We start from the raw sequence: 17061 nt of genomic DNA, 5'->3' as shown, positions 1-17061 counted from the left end.
CTTCCCCTCCGGAGATTCTGGATCACACGGTAACAGCGGCAGCGAAAAAGGCATTTCAGAAGTTTCTCTAGATGTTCCTCCGTTCTCTCACGTCTGTCTCCATCAAATCGGGATTGTGCACGGCACCCTACTTGACAGATTACAGATATCATTCACCAGAGTGGCCACACAAGCTGCGTCGCGCTGCCATCTTCTCCTCCTCCTACATGATATGAAGAATCCTCAAAAACAAGTCCATTGGTTGTGGAAACATTTCAATGATGGGGCAAGTGAAGTTGAGTGAAGTTTTCCCCTTTGGTTCAAGAGCTTGATGGTTGAGGGTAATAACTGTTCCTGAACCTGATGGTAAGAGTCTTGACGGCAGCAGCGAAAAGAAACCATGTCCTGGTTGGTGGGGATCCCTGATGATGGATGCTGCTTTCCTGCAACAATGTTTCATGAAGATGTGTTCAGTGGTGGGAAGGACTTCACCAACAGTGGACTGGGCCATACCCACAATTTCTTGTAGAACTTTCTGTTCAAGGACATTGGTGTTTCCACACTAGGGGTGATGCAGCCAGACTATGTACTCTCCACTGCACATCTATAGAAGTTTGTCTACTTTTCAGTTGTCATGTTGAAACTTCACAAATTCCTAAGGAAGTTGAGGTGCTGCTGTGCTTTCCTTGTAATTGCTCTTACATGCTGGGCCCAGGAAAGGTTCTCCAAAATAATAAAACCAGGGAATTTAAAGTTGCTGACCCTTTCCACCTCTGATCCTCCAATGAGGACTGGCTCATGGATCTCTGCTTTCCTTCTCCTGAAGTCAATAATCAGCTCCTTAGTCTTGTTGATACTGAGTAAGAAGTTGCTGTTATGGCTCCCTTCAGCTATATTTTCAATCTCCCTCCTATATACTGATTCATCAGTACATTTGATTCAGCCTACAACAGTAGGCATCATGAAATAAGGCTTTGGAGCTGTGCTTAGCCACACAGTCATAAGTGTAAAGCGAGTAGAGCAGGGGGCTAAGCACATAGCCTTGTGGTGCATCTGTGCTGATGGAGATTGTGGAAGAGATATTGTTGCCAATGTGAACTGACTGGGGAGTTCAAGTGAGGAAATCGAGGATCCAATTGCACAAGGAGGTATCTTGGATCTTATTGATTAATTTTGAGGGGATGATGGCATTGAATGCTGAGCTGTAGTCGATAAACGACATCCTGATGTATGCATCTTTGCTGTCCAAATGTTTCAGGGTTGAGTGAAGAGCAAACGAAATGGCATCTGCTGTAAACCTATTGCTTCAGTAGGCATATTAGAGCAGATCTGAGTCACCTCTCAGGCAGGAGTTGATGTGTTTCATCACCAACTTCTCAAAACACTTCATCACTGTGGATGTAAGTTCTACTGGATGATAGTCACTGAGGCAGGTCACCACATTCTTCTTGGGCACTGGTATAGTCAAAGCCTGTTTGAAACAGGTAGGTACCACACTCTGCAGAAGCAAGAGGCTGAAGATCTCAGTGAACACTCTAACCAGTTGAGCAGCACAGGTCTTTAGTATTCTGTCAGGTTCCCCATCTGATCCGAATGCTTTTCATGGGTTCACATGCATCAGCCTTACAGACTGAAATCATCAGGAGATGTGGGCATTTGTGATGTTTCCTCTATGTTTTGATGGTTAAAGTGAGCGTATAAGGCATTGAGCCCATGTGGAAGTGAAGCCCTGCTGTTGCCTGTGTTGCTTGATTTAACATTATACAGTAAGAGGTGATAGTATTCAAGCCCTGCCAAGTTTCTTCCAGAATTGCCACTTTGCCCATGAGAAGGCTTTCCAGAGATTGTACCTGCACCTCTTGTGACTTTCTTGGTCGCCAGACTTCTTCCTCTGATCTGGCCCTCAGCAGATTACGATCTCATTGCTCATGCAGAGCTTCTGATTGAGAAAGACTCTGAATGATTTCTGTGGGGCCATGCTCATCTACAACTGTTTTAATGAGGTCTATGACAGCCATAGTGTATTCATTCAGCGGGTAATCAATAAGTTACACTATCACGTGTTTATTAGCTTACCAGTGGTCTTCTCAAGGCAGGTGGAAATCACAGACTGAAGTAGACAGAGGTTAAAAATGTCTGCAAGCACCCCTACCAGATGATATATACAGGATCTAAGGACAAGGCCAAGGGTGCCATTTGGGCTAGATGCTTTCAACGGGTTTACCCTTCAGAAGATTGATCTTAAATCCGCAATGGTGACTATAGGTTCAAGTGCGTTGGAGGTAGTCAAGATTGGTGGTTACATATTCATTCCTATATGCTCAAAAATGCATAGAATGCACCAAGCTCATCGGAAGGGATGTGCTGCTGTTGGTAATGCCGCTGACTGCTTTTTGAAGCCTGTTATGCCAAGTAAGCCCTGCCACAGCTGACGGGGTGGCAAGTTGGCACTGGAGCCTGGTGACTCCTGGTCATGTAGTTCAGTAGGAGGAATCAAAAGTCACGGTATTGAGGTGGTCAGTCCAATCATTTTAAGCACGAGCGGACACTACTGACTGTAAAGAGTTTGTATTTTCTCCCTATGGCTACATGGGTTCCCTCTGGGTGCTCCAATTTTCTCCCAAATTCCATAAAAGATGTACAGATTATGGTTAGGATCAGTAAGTTGTGGGCATGTTCTGGTGGTGCTGGAAGCATGGTGGCACTTGTGGGCTGCCCCCATCATTATGTTCGGAATATGTTGGTTCTTGATGCAAAAACAATGCATTTCAATGTGCTTAGATGTTTCAATATACGTGTGACAAATAAAGATAATCTTTCACCCTCAGAGTGTTGGAGAGGCCACACTTGGTGCTCTGTAGTTTCAGTTCCAATATTTGAGAGACTGTAACAGCACTAAAAGTCATCCAGGCAACGTTCGCTAGGACAGTTCCTGGGATGAAAACACAATCTTTGGATGAATGGATAAAAATGTTGTGTTGGTCTTCATTGGAGTGTTGAAGAATGAAGACTGGTCTTATTGAAGCATCATCAAGGAAATGACAAGGCAGAGGTGTTTCTGTTGGTGGGAGAATCATGAATGGAGTGACATGGTAACAAGAAAAAGAGTGGTCAATTAAAACTGAGGTCCGTGCAAACTTTCTCGCACAGTGGGACAGTGAATCTGTGGAAACTTCTTTCTGGAAGGTTGCGGTGGCTGGATCATTGGGGGTTTTATAAAGGATGTAGGTATTTTGTTTTGAATGATTGGGTATTTGAGTGCTATAAACACTGGGAAGAGGAGCTGAGGCTTGGGGCAGAGCAGCTTAATCATATGGGATGAACGGACAGGCTTAAGGTGCAAAATGGTCTACTTGTCATCAATGTTCTTGCATTCTTTATTGTAATGTAATATCTTAAGATATCTAATGGTGTTCCATTGTTTAAGAAGAGCTCCAAGAGAAAGCTGGAAATTACAGGCTGCTAAGCCTGACAACAGTAGTGGATAAGTTACTGGAAGTTATTCTGAGGGACCGTACAGATTTAGGGATTGTTAACATGGCTTTGTGCATGGTAGGATGTGTCTAACCAATCTTTAAAAACTTTTGTGGAAACATTATTAAAAGGCAAGGCAGTGGAAATGGTCTACTTGGACTTTAGCTAGGCCTTTGATAAAGTCCTGCATGGGAGTTATGTCAAAAAGGTTCAATCATTTGACATTCAGGATGGGAGAATTTCTACCACCATAGATGCAACAGAGAAAGCGTCAAGATGGCTCTGGATAAAGAGGGCAGATCATGGGTTGCTGTTAGGGCACAGGCTGGGTTCTGGTCAACCTGGTCAGGTCGCCTGGTCGAGGGTATATGATGTTGAAAGACCTGAAACACCAGACATCCCCAGGTGACATCACTGATTATGTGTCCTAGCTTCGCATCTTGCAGATGTTTCTGTAAGAAAGAAGGTTCAACATGGGCTTCATGGGAGATGCCAGAAAATGGTAGCTAATGGTTGCCTCTCTGACTAGAGGCCTGTGACTAGTGGTGTGCTGCAGGGTTCGGTGCTGCATCCATTGTTGTTTGTCATCTAGGTCAACAATCTGGATGATAACGTAGTAAACTGGATCAGCAAATTTGTGGAAGACACCAAGAGTGGGGGCAAGGTAGACAGCGAGGAATGTTATCAAAACTTGCAATGAGGTCTGGACCAGCTGGATAAATGTGCTGAAAAATGGTGGATGGAATTTCATACAGATAAAGAGTTGCACTTTGGGAGGACAAACCTGAGTAGGACTTACTTGGACGAGAAAATCTACAGATGCTGGAAATCCAAAACAATACACACAAAATGCTGGAGGAACTCAGCAGGTAAGGCAGCATCTATAAAAAAGAGTAAACAGTCAATGTTTCAGGCCGAGATCCTTCATCAGGACTTACATTGTGAGCGGTGAGGCACTGAAGAGTGCGGAAGAACAGAGGGATCTGGGAATATAGATCTGTAATTCCTTGAAAGTGATGTCACAGTGAGAGAGGGTTGTAAAGAGAGCTTTTAGATCATTGATCATCATTAATCAAAGGATTGAGTACAGAGGTAGGGATGTTATGTTGAAGTTGTATAGGATGTTGGTGAAGCCTAATTTGGAGTATTATGTGTAGTTCTGGACACCTATCTATCGATATGATTGAAAAGAGTGAAGAGAAAATTTACAAGGATGTTGCCAAGATTTGAGGACCTGAGTTGTAAAGGAAGGTTGAATAGTTTAGGACTTTATCCCCTAGAAGATTGAGAGGGATTTGATAGAGATATACAAAACTATCAGGGGTGTAGATAGGGTTAATGCAATCAGGCTTTCTTTCCACTGAGGTTGGATAAGACTAGAACTAGCAGTCACGGCTAAGGGTGAAATGTGAAATATTTAAGTGGAACATGAAGGGGAACTTCTTCATTCAGAGGGTAGTGAGAGTGTGAAATGAGATGTGGGCAGAAGTGGTGGGTGTATGTTTGATTTCCACATTTGAGAGAAATTTGGATAAGTACATGGATGGGAGGGGTAAGGAGGGCTATATTCCTGGTGCATGTCATCGGGACTAGGTAAATTAATAATGGGCTGAAGAGCCTGTTTCTGTCCTGTACTGTTCCATGGCTCTTTCACTCTGTAATCTCACACCAGTATTAGCAAACTACGTTTGACACGGTGCCATCTACAGAAATACTTGTTATTGACTGGAGTGTCTAGATCTCGCAATCAAACCTTTCTGTTAAATTTGAGCACACCCTTCTATTTCAATGGCAAGAGTGCCAACCACAGATTTCCCGAGTCAGGGGAAGTTGGTTCAAGTTTATATTGCTGTGAAAAGTCAATAACTATCTTCTTTCTCAATAATGGTGCAGCTATTGCCTCACAGCACCAGAGACCTGCATTCAATCCTAATGCCAGGCGCTGTCTGTGCATTATCCCTGTGACTGCTTGTGTTTCCTCTGAATGTGCCAGCTTTCTCACGCACCCCAGGTTGGTCAATTGCAAATTTCTCCAGCTTGTCGGTGAGTGATAGAATCTTGGGAGAAATTGATGAGAATATGGAGATAATAAAGTAATGTGATTAATGTAGGACTAGGGTAAAATAGTCAGTTTGTACTCAATGGACCAAAGGGCCTGTTTGCATACTGTATCTCTTCGTGGACTGGGAATGTCTATAGATACACCTGGTGGAAATCTGTTCAAGAGGGAACTGTGCCTAATGAGAACAACCTCTGTGGTGATGCAGAGAAAAAAATGGAAGCTGCAACAGGAGAGACTGAACTACCAAAAGACCCAACCACTAACCAGAGCCGCCTTTTCCCCTTTCCCACACTGCATACTGTGGATCCTGGATAGCCCTCCTCCACAGCTATAGACAATCCCTTAGGAGAACATATACTCAACTCGAGTGTTCACTCTGCTAAATTCCTCCCTGACTCTAAGACCAAATCTGCATTTTTTTAGGTTTTAATGCAAGTAAAATAGTCTTTTTCATTATTATTTAATTGTAACAGCATGATCATTCAGCTACTGAGTACATTCTACAGTGATGAAGAGAAGCACACTCAGTCCATTCCCTTACTCCTTCCCCATAGTAGCGTGATCATTCAAGTTGAGTATGATGTTCTCCAAAGAGGTTGTCTATTGGTGCATCCTCAACTGGCTGTAGTGGTCGATCTGGGAGCCACATATTCGGGTGGAATCGCTTAATGGAGAGCACCTGTGTGTGGCATGGAAAGGGTGATGCACGGGCAGCCACCAGACGGTCTGTGCCAGGATCCAGTAACAAGACAAATGGGGACCCTTCACTGCCATTGTGATGTGCCATCATCTTCCACCAGCTCCAGAACTGAGATCATGGTTGGATTGCTCTTTGTCTGGAACCTCCTCCTTGATCTTACTGTTATGGATGACCCCACCAGGAGCTAAGTTCCAGAGGCACCACTCAGGAACTTACAAGCCTCTTCAGCACTACAAGGTGATGATCCTCAGAGAATATTTCAGCCCATTGATTAGGGAAATGAGGAAAGGTCATCTTTCCCCATAGCCTGTCCCTCAAGATCTATCTAGATCTTTATTGAAAGTTTCAAATAACTCGGTTTCCACCAGCCGTACAGGGAATGAGTTCTCATTAAGAGCCACATCTCCACAAAAATAAACTTTTCCTCACATCTATCCTCTAACTTTTACCAAATAATTTTAAACTGTGCCTTCTAGTCTCCAAACAATCCATTTTTGCCAACAGCATAGGAACTGAAAATCTAAAGACTGTGAAATTAAGGCAAGGAATATAGAAGGTATTTATTCCATTACCATCAATGACCATACTGATGCATTATGCTGGGTCATGATAATCGAGCCCATTAAATTCTACAGATTTGTGTAAAGCTTAAAGGGGATAGTAAAAAGATATCCTTAAACAGTGTTGTTACAAAGTGGTATGATCAATATACTGTCAAAAGGGAAATGCTAGAGATACTCAGCAGGTCAGGCAACATCTCTGAGGGGAGAAACAGATTAACAACCTGTCCTGAAAGGTCATCATCCTAAAATATTAATTCTGTTTCTCTCTCCACAGATAGTCCTGATGAAGGGTCTCGGCCCAAAACATCAAATCTTTATTCCTTTCCATAGATGCTGCTTGACCTGCTGAGTTCCTCCAGAATTCTGTATGTGTTACTCTGGATTTCCAGCATCTGCAGAACCTTTTGCATTTATGTTCCATTTTTGTTTCAGATTTCTTGCATCTGCAGTATTTTTTAAATTATTAATTATTGAAAAGGAGTTGTGCAGTTCCTAAAGTGGGGAAGCATTGGAAAAGTTTGAAGAAGACCAAAAGGATAGTGCTACATCACATGACCTATGTGCGACATATCCCTGTCATAAATTTTCTTTATAATGTAAAAATTCAATAATAGATTAGCATCAAGCAACAAGCCTCCACCATTCCTCGTGTCCAGAACAACCTCCTTGCTTTTTTTGATCTTTATCTTTGTGATATTATTTTCCAACAAATGCAGGATTTAAAGATTAATGTTATCCAATGCTGATTAATCTTAAAGGAGCATTTAAAATAATGTTTGACAAAGATCTTTTTATTTGCTTATATAAAGACAGCTCAAAGGCATAAAAGAGGAATCCCGGTTTGCTTGTTTAAGCTTTTATTGTGATAAATAGACATATTTTTCAATTCTGCATTGATTTCCTGCCTTATCATCGCACTCGCCCACTCCTCACCAGTACAAATTACTTACATGGTCATATTCATGAAACTGGTATCTCTTGAAAGAGTGCGATAAAGACTGGAAGAGGCATAGGATGTAGATAAGAATAACTAAATCCGATTAATTAAATAATTGTTAAAAAAAAAAATGGAAGATTACAAAGATTTGTGTACAAATTATCAGACGGAATTGTGTAAATATTTTCCTTGAATGGCAAATACGCAAAGTGCTTAAGATCAGGTTATTAATGAGTAACTTGTACTGGGACATTATTGTAAATCAAGAAATCTGTCTCCAAGATCAGTGAAATTGATATATTAATCCAAAGTCCCTCAGAATGACTTTTAAAGGTTATGCATGATTTACCTTTCATTTATAAAATTTAATGTTGAAATAATTATTGTTTAACTGTAATGTTTCTTTCTTCCTAAAAGGGTCCGATGTTAGATTGTGATTGCTGTTTAAAAATAACACCAGAAAAGATTAAGGGTCACTGAATAGGTTGTGCTCTCTTTACCTCTGATATATAATGGGTTCCAGTCAAGCATATAGGAAGTGGCAATTCTAATAAAATATTATTATTATATTTTAGAGACTGATTTTAAAAATTCAGGAGAATAAAAATTATGAGAATTTTCATTACTCTGCTTTATATCAATTATTTGATATTAAATGTCTCGTAAATTTAGTTTACAATAGAGGATACCTTATAGACTGGATATCCGCATACAGTTATAAAGTGTGAATTGTGAATATTGTTTTAGACACTTCTAGGCATATTGCTTGCCTTGTGCCTCAAAAGAATAATGTAAATAGAATCATCTTCAGTTTTATCTTGGATATCTAGAATAAACTGGCAGTGAATGAAGGGTAAACTTAAATCTCTGGATTAAGAGGCAACATGAGAAATGTCACCTTGGTCCTCATGATGGTTCTTACATATATCTGTACCAAGTTGTGTATTGATCATCTAGGCAATTTGAATTTCTTTCTACTTGGCTGAAAAGGATAAATGCAGATATTTTACATCATGCACCTCTTTCAGCCAGAACATACAAGGTTATTGTCAGTGCATAAAAGGACTTTCTTCTATACCACCACAAGAAAGTGATCAATATAGCCCTTCAAGCATTTCTTTCCCGCAACACAAAGGTGAGATAATTAAAGAACTGCACATATACTAAGAAAACACTTAACATTCTTTGGCTGGGGAGGAATGATTGTTGGGCTACATATACCTAATCAAAAGCCATATAAAACAGTTTAGTTCTCAAAATGTTTGCTATGGTAAAAAGTGAAAGTTCGTTCTTAAAATCATATTGATTAGCAGATCAATAACACACCCTACAACACCACTCCACCAACATGTACTCATAGTCACATTTTGTACAGGCACTCCTGCACAGAGCATCATTTTATGTACATGAAATTAATCTATGTATATAAGTTGTCACATATATTATATTATATATTTATTGTGTTTTTTTTTTATTATTATGTTCTTTATCTGCTGCAGCAGATCCAGAACAACAATTATTTTGTTCTTCTTCACACTTGTGTACTGGAAATTACATTAAACAATCTTTTATCTTAAATCTTGAAATTATACAAGGAGGTCCTGGGTCCATCATACGGTCCATTAATATCCAATTTTTCTCATCCTATTCTTATCCCTGTACTAAGTGAAATCTTCTTGTTTACATATTTATTCAGTTCCCTGTAATGATATACCATTGAACAAACTTCCATCACAGTTGAAGGTGGTGCAGCGCAAGAAAATCTGCAGGTGTTGGAAATCCAAGCAACACACACAAAATGCTGGCGGAACTCAGCAGGCCTGGCAGAATCTATGGAAGAGAGTGAACACTTGATGTTTCAGGCCGAGACCTGTCATCAGGACTGGAGAAAACAGATGAGAAGTCAGAGGAAGAGGAGAGGAAGAAATACAAGGTACGAGGTGATAGGTGAAACTGGGGCAGGGGAGGGGTGAAGTAAGTAGCTGGGCAGTTGATTGGTGAAAAAGATAAAGGGCTGGAAAAGGGGGAATCTGATAGAAGAAGACAGGAAACCATGGAAGCAAGTGAAGGAGGAGGTGCATCAGAAGGAGGTGATGAGCAGGTAAGGAGATAAGGTGAGAGAATGAAATGGGGATGGGGAATGGAGAAGGTGGGGGGGGGCATTACTGGAAGTTCAGGAGATCGATGTTCATGTCATCAGGTTGGAGGCTACCCTGATGGAACATAAGGTGTTGCTCCTCCACCCTGAGTGTGGCCTCATCGCAGCAGTAGAGGAGGCCGTGGACTGACATGTTGGAATAGGAATAGGAAGTACAATTAAACTGGGATATCCCACTGTTTCTGGTGGATGGAGTATAGGTACTCGGCGAAGTGGTCTCCCAATCTACATCATCATGATGGTACATTGCATTAAAAAAAATCTTCACTTGGCTTTTTAGACAAGTGTACTCAGGTTACTAATTCTCATGTCAATGGAATTAAGTTCCCCTGGTCTTCCACTTCATGATTTCCAACACTCCAATAAATTTCTCCTGCACTTAAACCGCTCTACCTCAACCTTTTCAATCTTTCCACCTAAATGAAATCCTACATTGCGGATACCCCTTGCCAACAAACACTTCCCCCACCTGTTATTCATATTGAGACTGTGACACCCCTTTTAGTACTTTGAGGCCTTAAATGGAACAATTCTCTGGAGAGTGGTTTATGGATGTACTTTATAGTTCCTTTCCTTTTGTATCCAATATTTCTCTGTATAAGCTGAAGGATCTCATAAGATTTTTGAAACTTTACCTTCTCCAACTGGCTAATCCTGTCTAACCATTCTCCCTCATCTCTTTATACTTCTCTCCACTTTGAGCCCTGATGCATCTTTGACCGAAAACATTGACAACTCCTCTCCACTATGAATGCTGCTTGACCGTTTGATTCTTTCCAGAAGATTGTTGCTTCGGATTCCAACATCTGCAGTCTCTTGTGTTCCAATTGGCTAACCTTTCAAGGCCACATTCTAACAGTTATGCCCAGGTACCCTTAGTTTTCCCTGTTCCTTTTCCAGCTTCAAATCTGAAGATTCAGTTTCTATGATCACTTCTTGGTCTTCCTAGTAAACTGCAATGCTTCCACTCTTCGGTATTTAATTCCATCTCCTTTGTTATAGTCCACTATGCTAGATTGTCTAAGTACTTAAAATATGTATTTCAAAGGCCTAATTAGTTCACTTCTGCTGAATTTTTCCTTGGACCCTGAGACATAGAAAATTTGGTTCACCTAAGGTGCGGGAACAAAGTTAACATTTCAGATTGGTAACCTATCATCAGAACTGGCCAGTGCTATTGAAAAGCGAACATGGAACATTAGCTGTATTTCCTTCTGTTATCTGTGATCTGGTCTGCTGTGTGCTTCCACTACTTTCTCTTTTTATTTCATATTTCCAGAATCAGCAATATTTTGGTTTGGAAGTTTGAGTTAAGATTGGTTCCTGGGGATACCCTTTAAAGACAAGCACTTTGTTCTGCAGGTAATTGGTCACTGATGATTTGTCAGAAATTGCAAGGATTTCAGCAATATCTCCTAATCTAACTGCATATTATAGATTTGAATATTCCATGGATAATTGCCTACTAGGCAGAGCAATAAATCTTGGATTCTCATTTCGACTTCTCCCTAACCCTCTGACAGGTAAATTGTTTGCTATTTTGCATGCCACCCAGACTGATTATTCCAAACATTCATACATTGAAGAAGTACAAAATGAAAAGCAGTAACATAATGCAGAATATAGTGAAACAGTTGCAGAGGAATTGCAGTGCAAGTAGGCAAATAAGCTGCAAGGGCAATAATATGATAGATTGAGAGATCAACTGTTCATTTTTATTGTACAAATGAGAAGGTGTCCATTAAAGTGGCTTAAAACAGTAGCGTAGAAACTGTCCATGAATCTGGTGGTGTGCTTTCAAGCTTTTGTATCTTCTGCCCAATGGGAGGGGGTCACAGAGAGAATGATTTGGGTGAGAGGGATGTTTGATTGTGTTGGCTGCTGCTCTCCTGGGGCAGTGGGAAGTGGAGACAGAGTTGCTGGAGGGAGGGTTAATTTCCATGATAAACTGGGCACTGTTCACAATTCTCTGCAAATCCTTGTGGTCTTGGGCAGAGCAGCTGTCATACCAACCTTTGATGCATCCACACTGAATACTCTCTATGGTGCAACTAGAAAATTTAGAGAGGGTCATCAGTAACATGTGGAATTTCCTTAGCATATCCTGGAACCAATAGGAAATATTTATTGTCCTTTGCGAAAGAGCATGTGGAAAGTTGCCTCTCCCAAAGTCTCATCTTACATATTTGATACTTGTGATGTAACTAGGTCAGAGGACAATTGTATTAATAGTTGGTGTATTAGGGCTTTCCTACCACTGGGCTGCTAAAATAGAACTTTTTTTTCATTTTTCAGGATTCAGGATTCAAGTTTATTTATCATGTGTGTACATCAAAGCAAACAAGTGCAGCTAGCCCATGTGTGGGACCACCTATTCTGATGCCACAGAAGCAAGTGTTCTTCATAAGAAGAAATCATCTTCTGAACATTTCAGAGACAATGACACAACACCCTGACCTTTAGCATAGCTTTGGGCAAGGATAGGAGCAGATGGTATAGGAAAGTACTTAATTGGGCAGGTTGAATTATCATGTTATTAGGCTGGAACTCAGGAGTGTAAATTGGGAACAGATATTTTCATGGAAACATGGAGGTCTTTTAGGGAGCACTTTCTGGGAGTTCTGGATAGGGAGTTCTGGGAGTCCCACTAAGGCAGGGAAAGGATGGTAGGATGAAGGTACCATGGTTTCTCAAGACCAGAAAACACCTGATCAAAAGGAAGAAGGAAACAAGGATCAAATAGGGTTCTTGAGCATATAAGTTTGTCATGAAGATGCTTACAAAGGGATTTTGGAGAACGTTGGTGAGAAAGATTAAGGAAAACTCCAAGGCATGCTGTGGAGTAGGAAGAGATAGGTAAGGTCCTTCTCGAATACTTTGCTTTGGTATTCACCGACAAGAAAGACCTTGATGAAAGTGAGATCAGCATAGAGTGGGCTAATATGCTGGAACTTTTGAGTTCAAGATTGTTTATTGCCATTTCCAGTACACTAGTGTAAAGACAAACAAAATAATTGTTACCCCAGATCAATGCAGCACAAATTAAAACACAATAAAATAAAGAATACAATAATAAAAACACAATAAATCTATGTGAATACATAGATAGTTTATATACATAGATTATTTGATGTCCATAAGGTGATGCAAGGCACAGGAGTATCTGTACATAAGGTGACTGACAGGAAACGATAAAATAATGATGCTTCAGAGCATGGAGGAGTGGGTTGGTAGGTGGAGGTGTTGATCAGCCTTATTGCTTGTGGAAGGTAACTGTTTATGAGTCTGGTGCTCCTGGTGTGGATGCTACATAGCCTCCTCCCTGATGGGAGTGGGACGAACCGTCCATGAGCAGAGTGGGTGGGATAATCAAAATGTTACTTGCCCTTTTCTGACATGTTTCTGCATATAACATTAGGATAGATAAGTCCCTGAGTCTGAACAGAATATATAGCAGGTTACTATGTGATATTGCTAAGCCTTTTTCTATGATCTTTGCATCCTCACTAGCCACAGGAATAATACCAGATGTTTGGAGGATGTTACTCCTTTGTTCAAGAAAAGTAATAGGGATAATTGTGGGAGTTATATACCAGTGAGTCTTACATCAGTGGAGGGAAAACTATTGAAGAGGATTCTTAGAGACTGGATTTCTGGACATTTAGAGAAGTGCAGTCTACTGAGGGGTAGTCCACATTGCTTTGTGGGGAAAGGGCTTGTCTCAAGAGCCTGATTGACTTCATCAAGGAAGTAACCAAACAAATTGATGAAGGTAGAGCAGTGGATGTGGTGTATATGGATTGTTGTAAGGCTTGTGCACAGAAGGCAGAGGGTGGTAGTAGACGGAACTTGTTCTACCTGGAGGTCTGCAATAAGTGGTGCTCTACAATGATCTGTTCTGGGCTCCTGCTCATTATGATTTTCAGAAATGACTCAGATGAGCATGTGGATGAGTGAGTAATTAAGTGTGCAGATGACATGAAGGTTGAAGGTGTTGTGGATATTGTATAAGGTTATCATAGGGTACAATGGGACATTGATAGGATGCAAAGGTGGTCTAAGAACTGGAAGATGGATTTCAATCTGGAGAAGTGTGAAGAGATACACATTGGAAGGTCAAACTTGAAGGAAGAGTACAAGGTAACTAGCAAGGTTCTTAGCAGTGTGGAGAAACTGAGGAATCTTGGGGTCCATGTCCTTAGATCCCTCAAATTTGCCACACAAATTGATAGGGTGGTTAAGGCGTATGTTACGTGGGTTTCCATTAATAAGGAGACTGAGATCAAAAGCCATGAGGTAATGTTGCAGCTCTATAAAACAGTAGTTGAAAGGAAGGAAGTGGAAGTTTTAGAGAGAGTGCAGAGGAGATTTACCAGGATGCTGCCTGGATTAGAGAACACGTTTTATCAGGAAAAGTTGAGTGAGCTTGAGCTTTCTTCTTTGGAACAGTGGAGAGGTGACTTGATAGAGGTGTATTAGATGACAAGAGACGTAGGGGTGATGGAAAGACACTTCTGGGACATTTAATAGACTCTTAGGTAAGCACATGGATGAAAGAGAATGGAAGGGTATGTGGCAGGGAAGGGTTAAATTGATCTTGGAGTAGGATAAAATATGTCCAACACCTTCAGATGCAGCTGCCAAGGGATAATGTGGAGATGATGAAGAAGCTAGTGACCGATCCCTGTGGAATCCGAAAGTGCAGAACAAACAACCTTTTCTGCCTTTGCTTAGCTCCCATTGGATGGTGTAAGAATAGAGCAGAGCACCTCTAAAGTGGATGATGCAGATGAGGCACTGGAAGAACATGGTGCGATCAATTGTGTCAAAGACTATGAGAAAGCAAAGATGAAAAAGGAAAATGTGCAGCAGTGACAGTCCCAGAGGATTTCACTTGTGACTTCAGTGCAATGCTGGGTGTGAAATCCAACTGGACAGATTTAGATATGTAGTTGTGAGCGAGGATTTTTTTTGGGAGGTGACAATAAATTCGAGGTCACACCTCACTTTTCTTTTAAAAATAGAATACCCAGAATTGTGCTCTGTATTGCAAATGTAAATCCACCAAAAATCCATAGACAACTTGTTTTGACATATTGTAAAACGCTCTTTAAATAAATCCCAGCGCATGATTAGTTTCATTCAGAACCACTTCACATTGAATGAGATTTCGGTGAATGATCGAGAAAACACATAGATATGGACCTTCCTGTGTACCAGGTCCTTTGCCATATTATATATGCATTCATAGCCCAATTATATGTAGCCTTGTACCTGTATTTCAATCTATCGGTCGACCTTTAGCCCATTTTAAGGGTTCCCGGTGGGTGCTCTGTTGGACCAATCGCTTGCTCATAGTTAATGTTGCCCGCATATCTATCTTATGTGTGTAGAAGAATAATTCTCATGTATATGAATAAAGCGGGGAATTACTCGGACGTGTGCTGAAAGCTCACACAAATCTCTCTCTGTCATCACTCCTCCTTCCATCGTCCACCCCCTCTCATACCCCCCGCCACCACTTCCCCATCGTCCTCAACTGTTGCCGAGCTAAACCTTACTTTAAAATAAAACGTGGATCTTGAAAATGTGAGAGGGGAAGAGAGAGAGAGAGAGAGAGAGAGAGACAGACAGACAGACAGAAAGGCAGATTGCAAGTGTGGATGTGTCTGCGTGGGGGGGTTATGATGTGAGTGTCTGCCTGGTGGATGTGTGTGTGAGAGAGAGAGATAAAGATAGGGAGAGAGAGAGAGAGGGAGGGAGGGAGGGAGGGAGAGAGAGAGAGAGAGAGAGAGAGAGAGCGAGAGAGAGATGACTGCGAGTGAATGGCTCAGTCAGTTCAGCTCTCTCTGAATGGCTCTGTCAATTTCCCCGAGTCCGAGCAGAGCGCAGGCGCCGGGACCTACCCAAACATCTCAAGGTGTACTCATCGCGTTGAAGATGGCGACAATTTGAGGTTGGAAGGTTGGGGGGGGGGGGGGGTTAGTGATGGCCGAGGGGAGGGAAAGAGAGAGAGAGTAGAGAGCGAGTGAGGAGAAAGCAACAGGGGTCAAAGCACGAGGATGATACCCCAGGATCAGGACAAGGACACCGGCGGAGGCAGGCAGAGGGGAGAAAAAACGATGATCGCGGTGTATTCCTAAAGGATCGTGCTCCTCGCACTAATAGTGGGTGCGCGTTGGACATTTTTTGAAATCTATCAGGTAGCCTGCAATTTGGGGAAAGGGAGGGGTGGAGAAAAGGGAGTCTATCCATAGTGGGAGTGGAGAGAGAGAGAGAGAGAGGGGAGAAGGAGGATTTATTTATTTATTTAATTACCAAAAACATCTCCCTTTTTGTTTTTGTCCAGATGGAGGATGCATTCTCCAACAAAATGCAATGGATTATTTTTGACCAGGAGATGAGGGGCAATTTGCGCCCCTCTTTTGCAACTCACCACACAGCCATACTGCAAAAGTGACATTGGGAATTAGGAGAAATTGGAAAGCCACCCTATTTCCCCACCTTTTTCCCCCCTCCAAAATATGATCAGGGGTGCTTGGATGTGTAATGCCGTCTTGAAAATCTGTTTTGCACCCACAGCGAACGAGAAACCCTGCGTCGATACACAGAGGGCAGAGAGATGGCCAATGTCTTTAGCGTCTCGGCTTATTTTCGCCCTGGTCTTGTCTGATTATTTTTGCACTTGTGCTGGTGCGAGATTGAGGAGCGGGGAAACGGCGGGGAGAATCTGGAGTGACCCCTCGGGGAGTCGTAACCTGGCCACATCACACGCGGGGGATCAGAGACAGGGGAGCGGTCACTGTGATCCCTCGCTAACCAATTTGACTGGACCTGTCGAAGACTTGGAATCAGTCTGTCGATTTCCCAAGGGTTTGGAACGCGCTTGCCTCTGGTCTTATTTCAGTCATTTTAGGCTCTCTTTTTGCCACTCTTACACCGTTGCTGATCTTTTGCGAGAATATGTCAACCCGAATGGGTTAAACTGCAGTTTGGATATGCGGATTAGAGATGATGGAGAGGCCCTGTCTGTCTGCAGCGAGTGTATCAGGGCTTATCAGATGGAGGACCAACATGCTCAGGAAAAATTTGAGGAATTCGAGCTACTGCTACGCAAGTACATGGAATCGGGCTACTCGGTCAGATCTTGTCCAAGCGACTGTATGGTAAGGTTAAAATATTGAACTG

General features: G+C 41.8%; 1 protein-coding gene across 1 annotated transcript in view; it reads left to right on the top strand.

Moving 5' to 3' along the window:
- Nucleotides 1-16397: 16397 nt before the first annotated feature.
- The window catches only part of nalf2 (NALCN channel auxiliary factor 2), a 479744-nt gene continuing 479080 nt past the window's right edge, over nt 16398-17061 (top strand). The window contains exon 1 of the mRNA XM_072269771.1: nt 16398-17039. Within this exon, the coding sequence (XP_072125872.1) occupies nt 16398-17039 (642 nt within the window). The remainder of the gene's footprint in view (nt 17040-17061) is intronic.

The sequence above is a fragment of the Mobula birostris genome, chromosome 10 (assembly GCF_030028105.1).
Source record: "Mobula birostris isolate sMobBir1 chromosome 10, sMobBir1.hap1, whole genome shotgun sequence".
NCBI classification, from domain to species: Eukaryota; Metazoa; Chordata; class Chondrichthyes; order Myliobatiformes; family Myliobatidae; genus Mobula; species Mobula birostris.
Note: the sequence above shows the minus strand (reverse complement) of the source record. Positions and strands in the feature narration are given on the sequence as shown.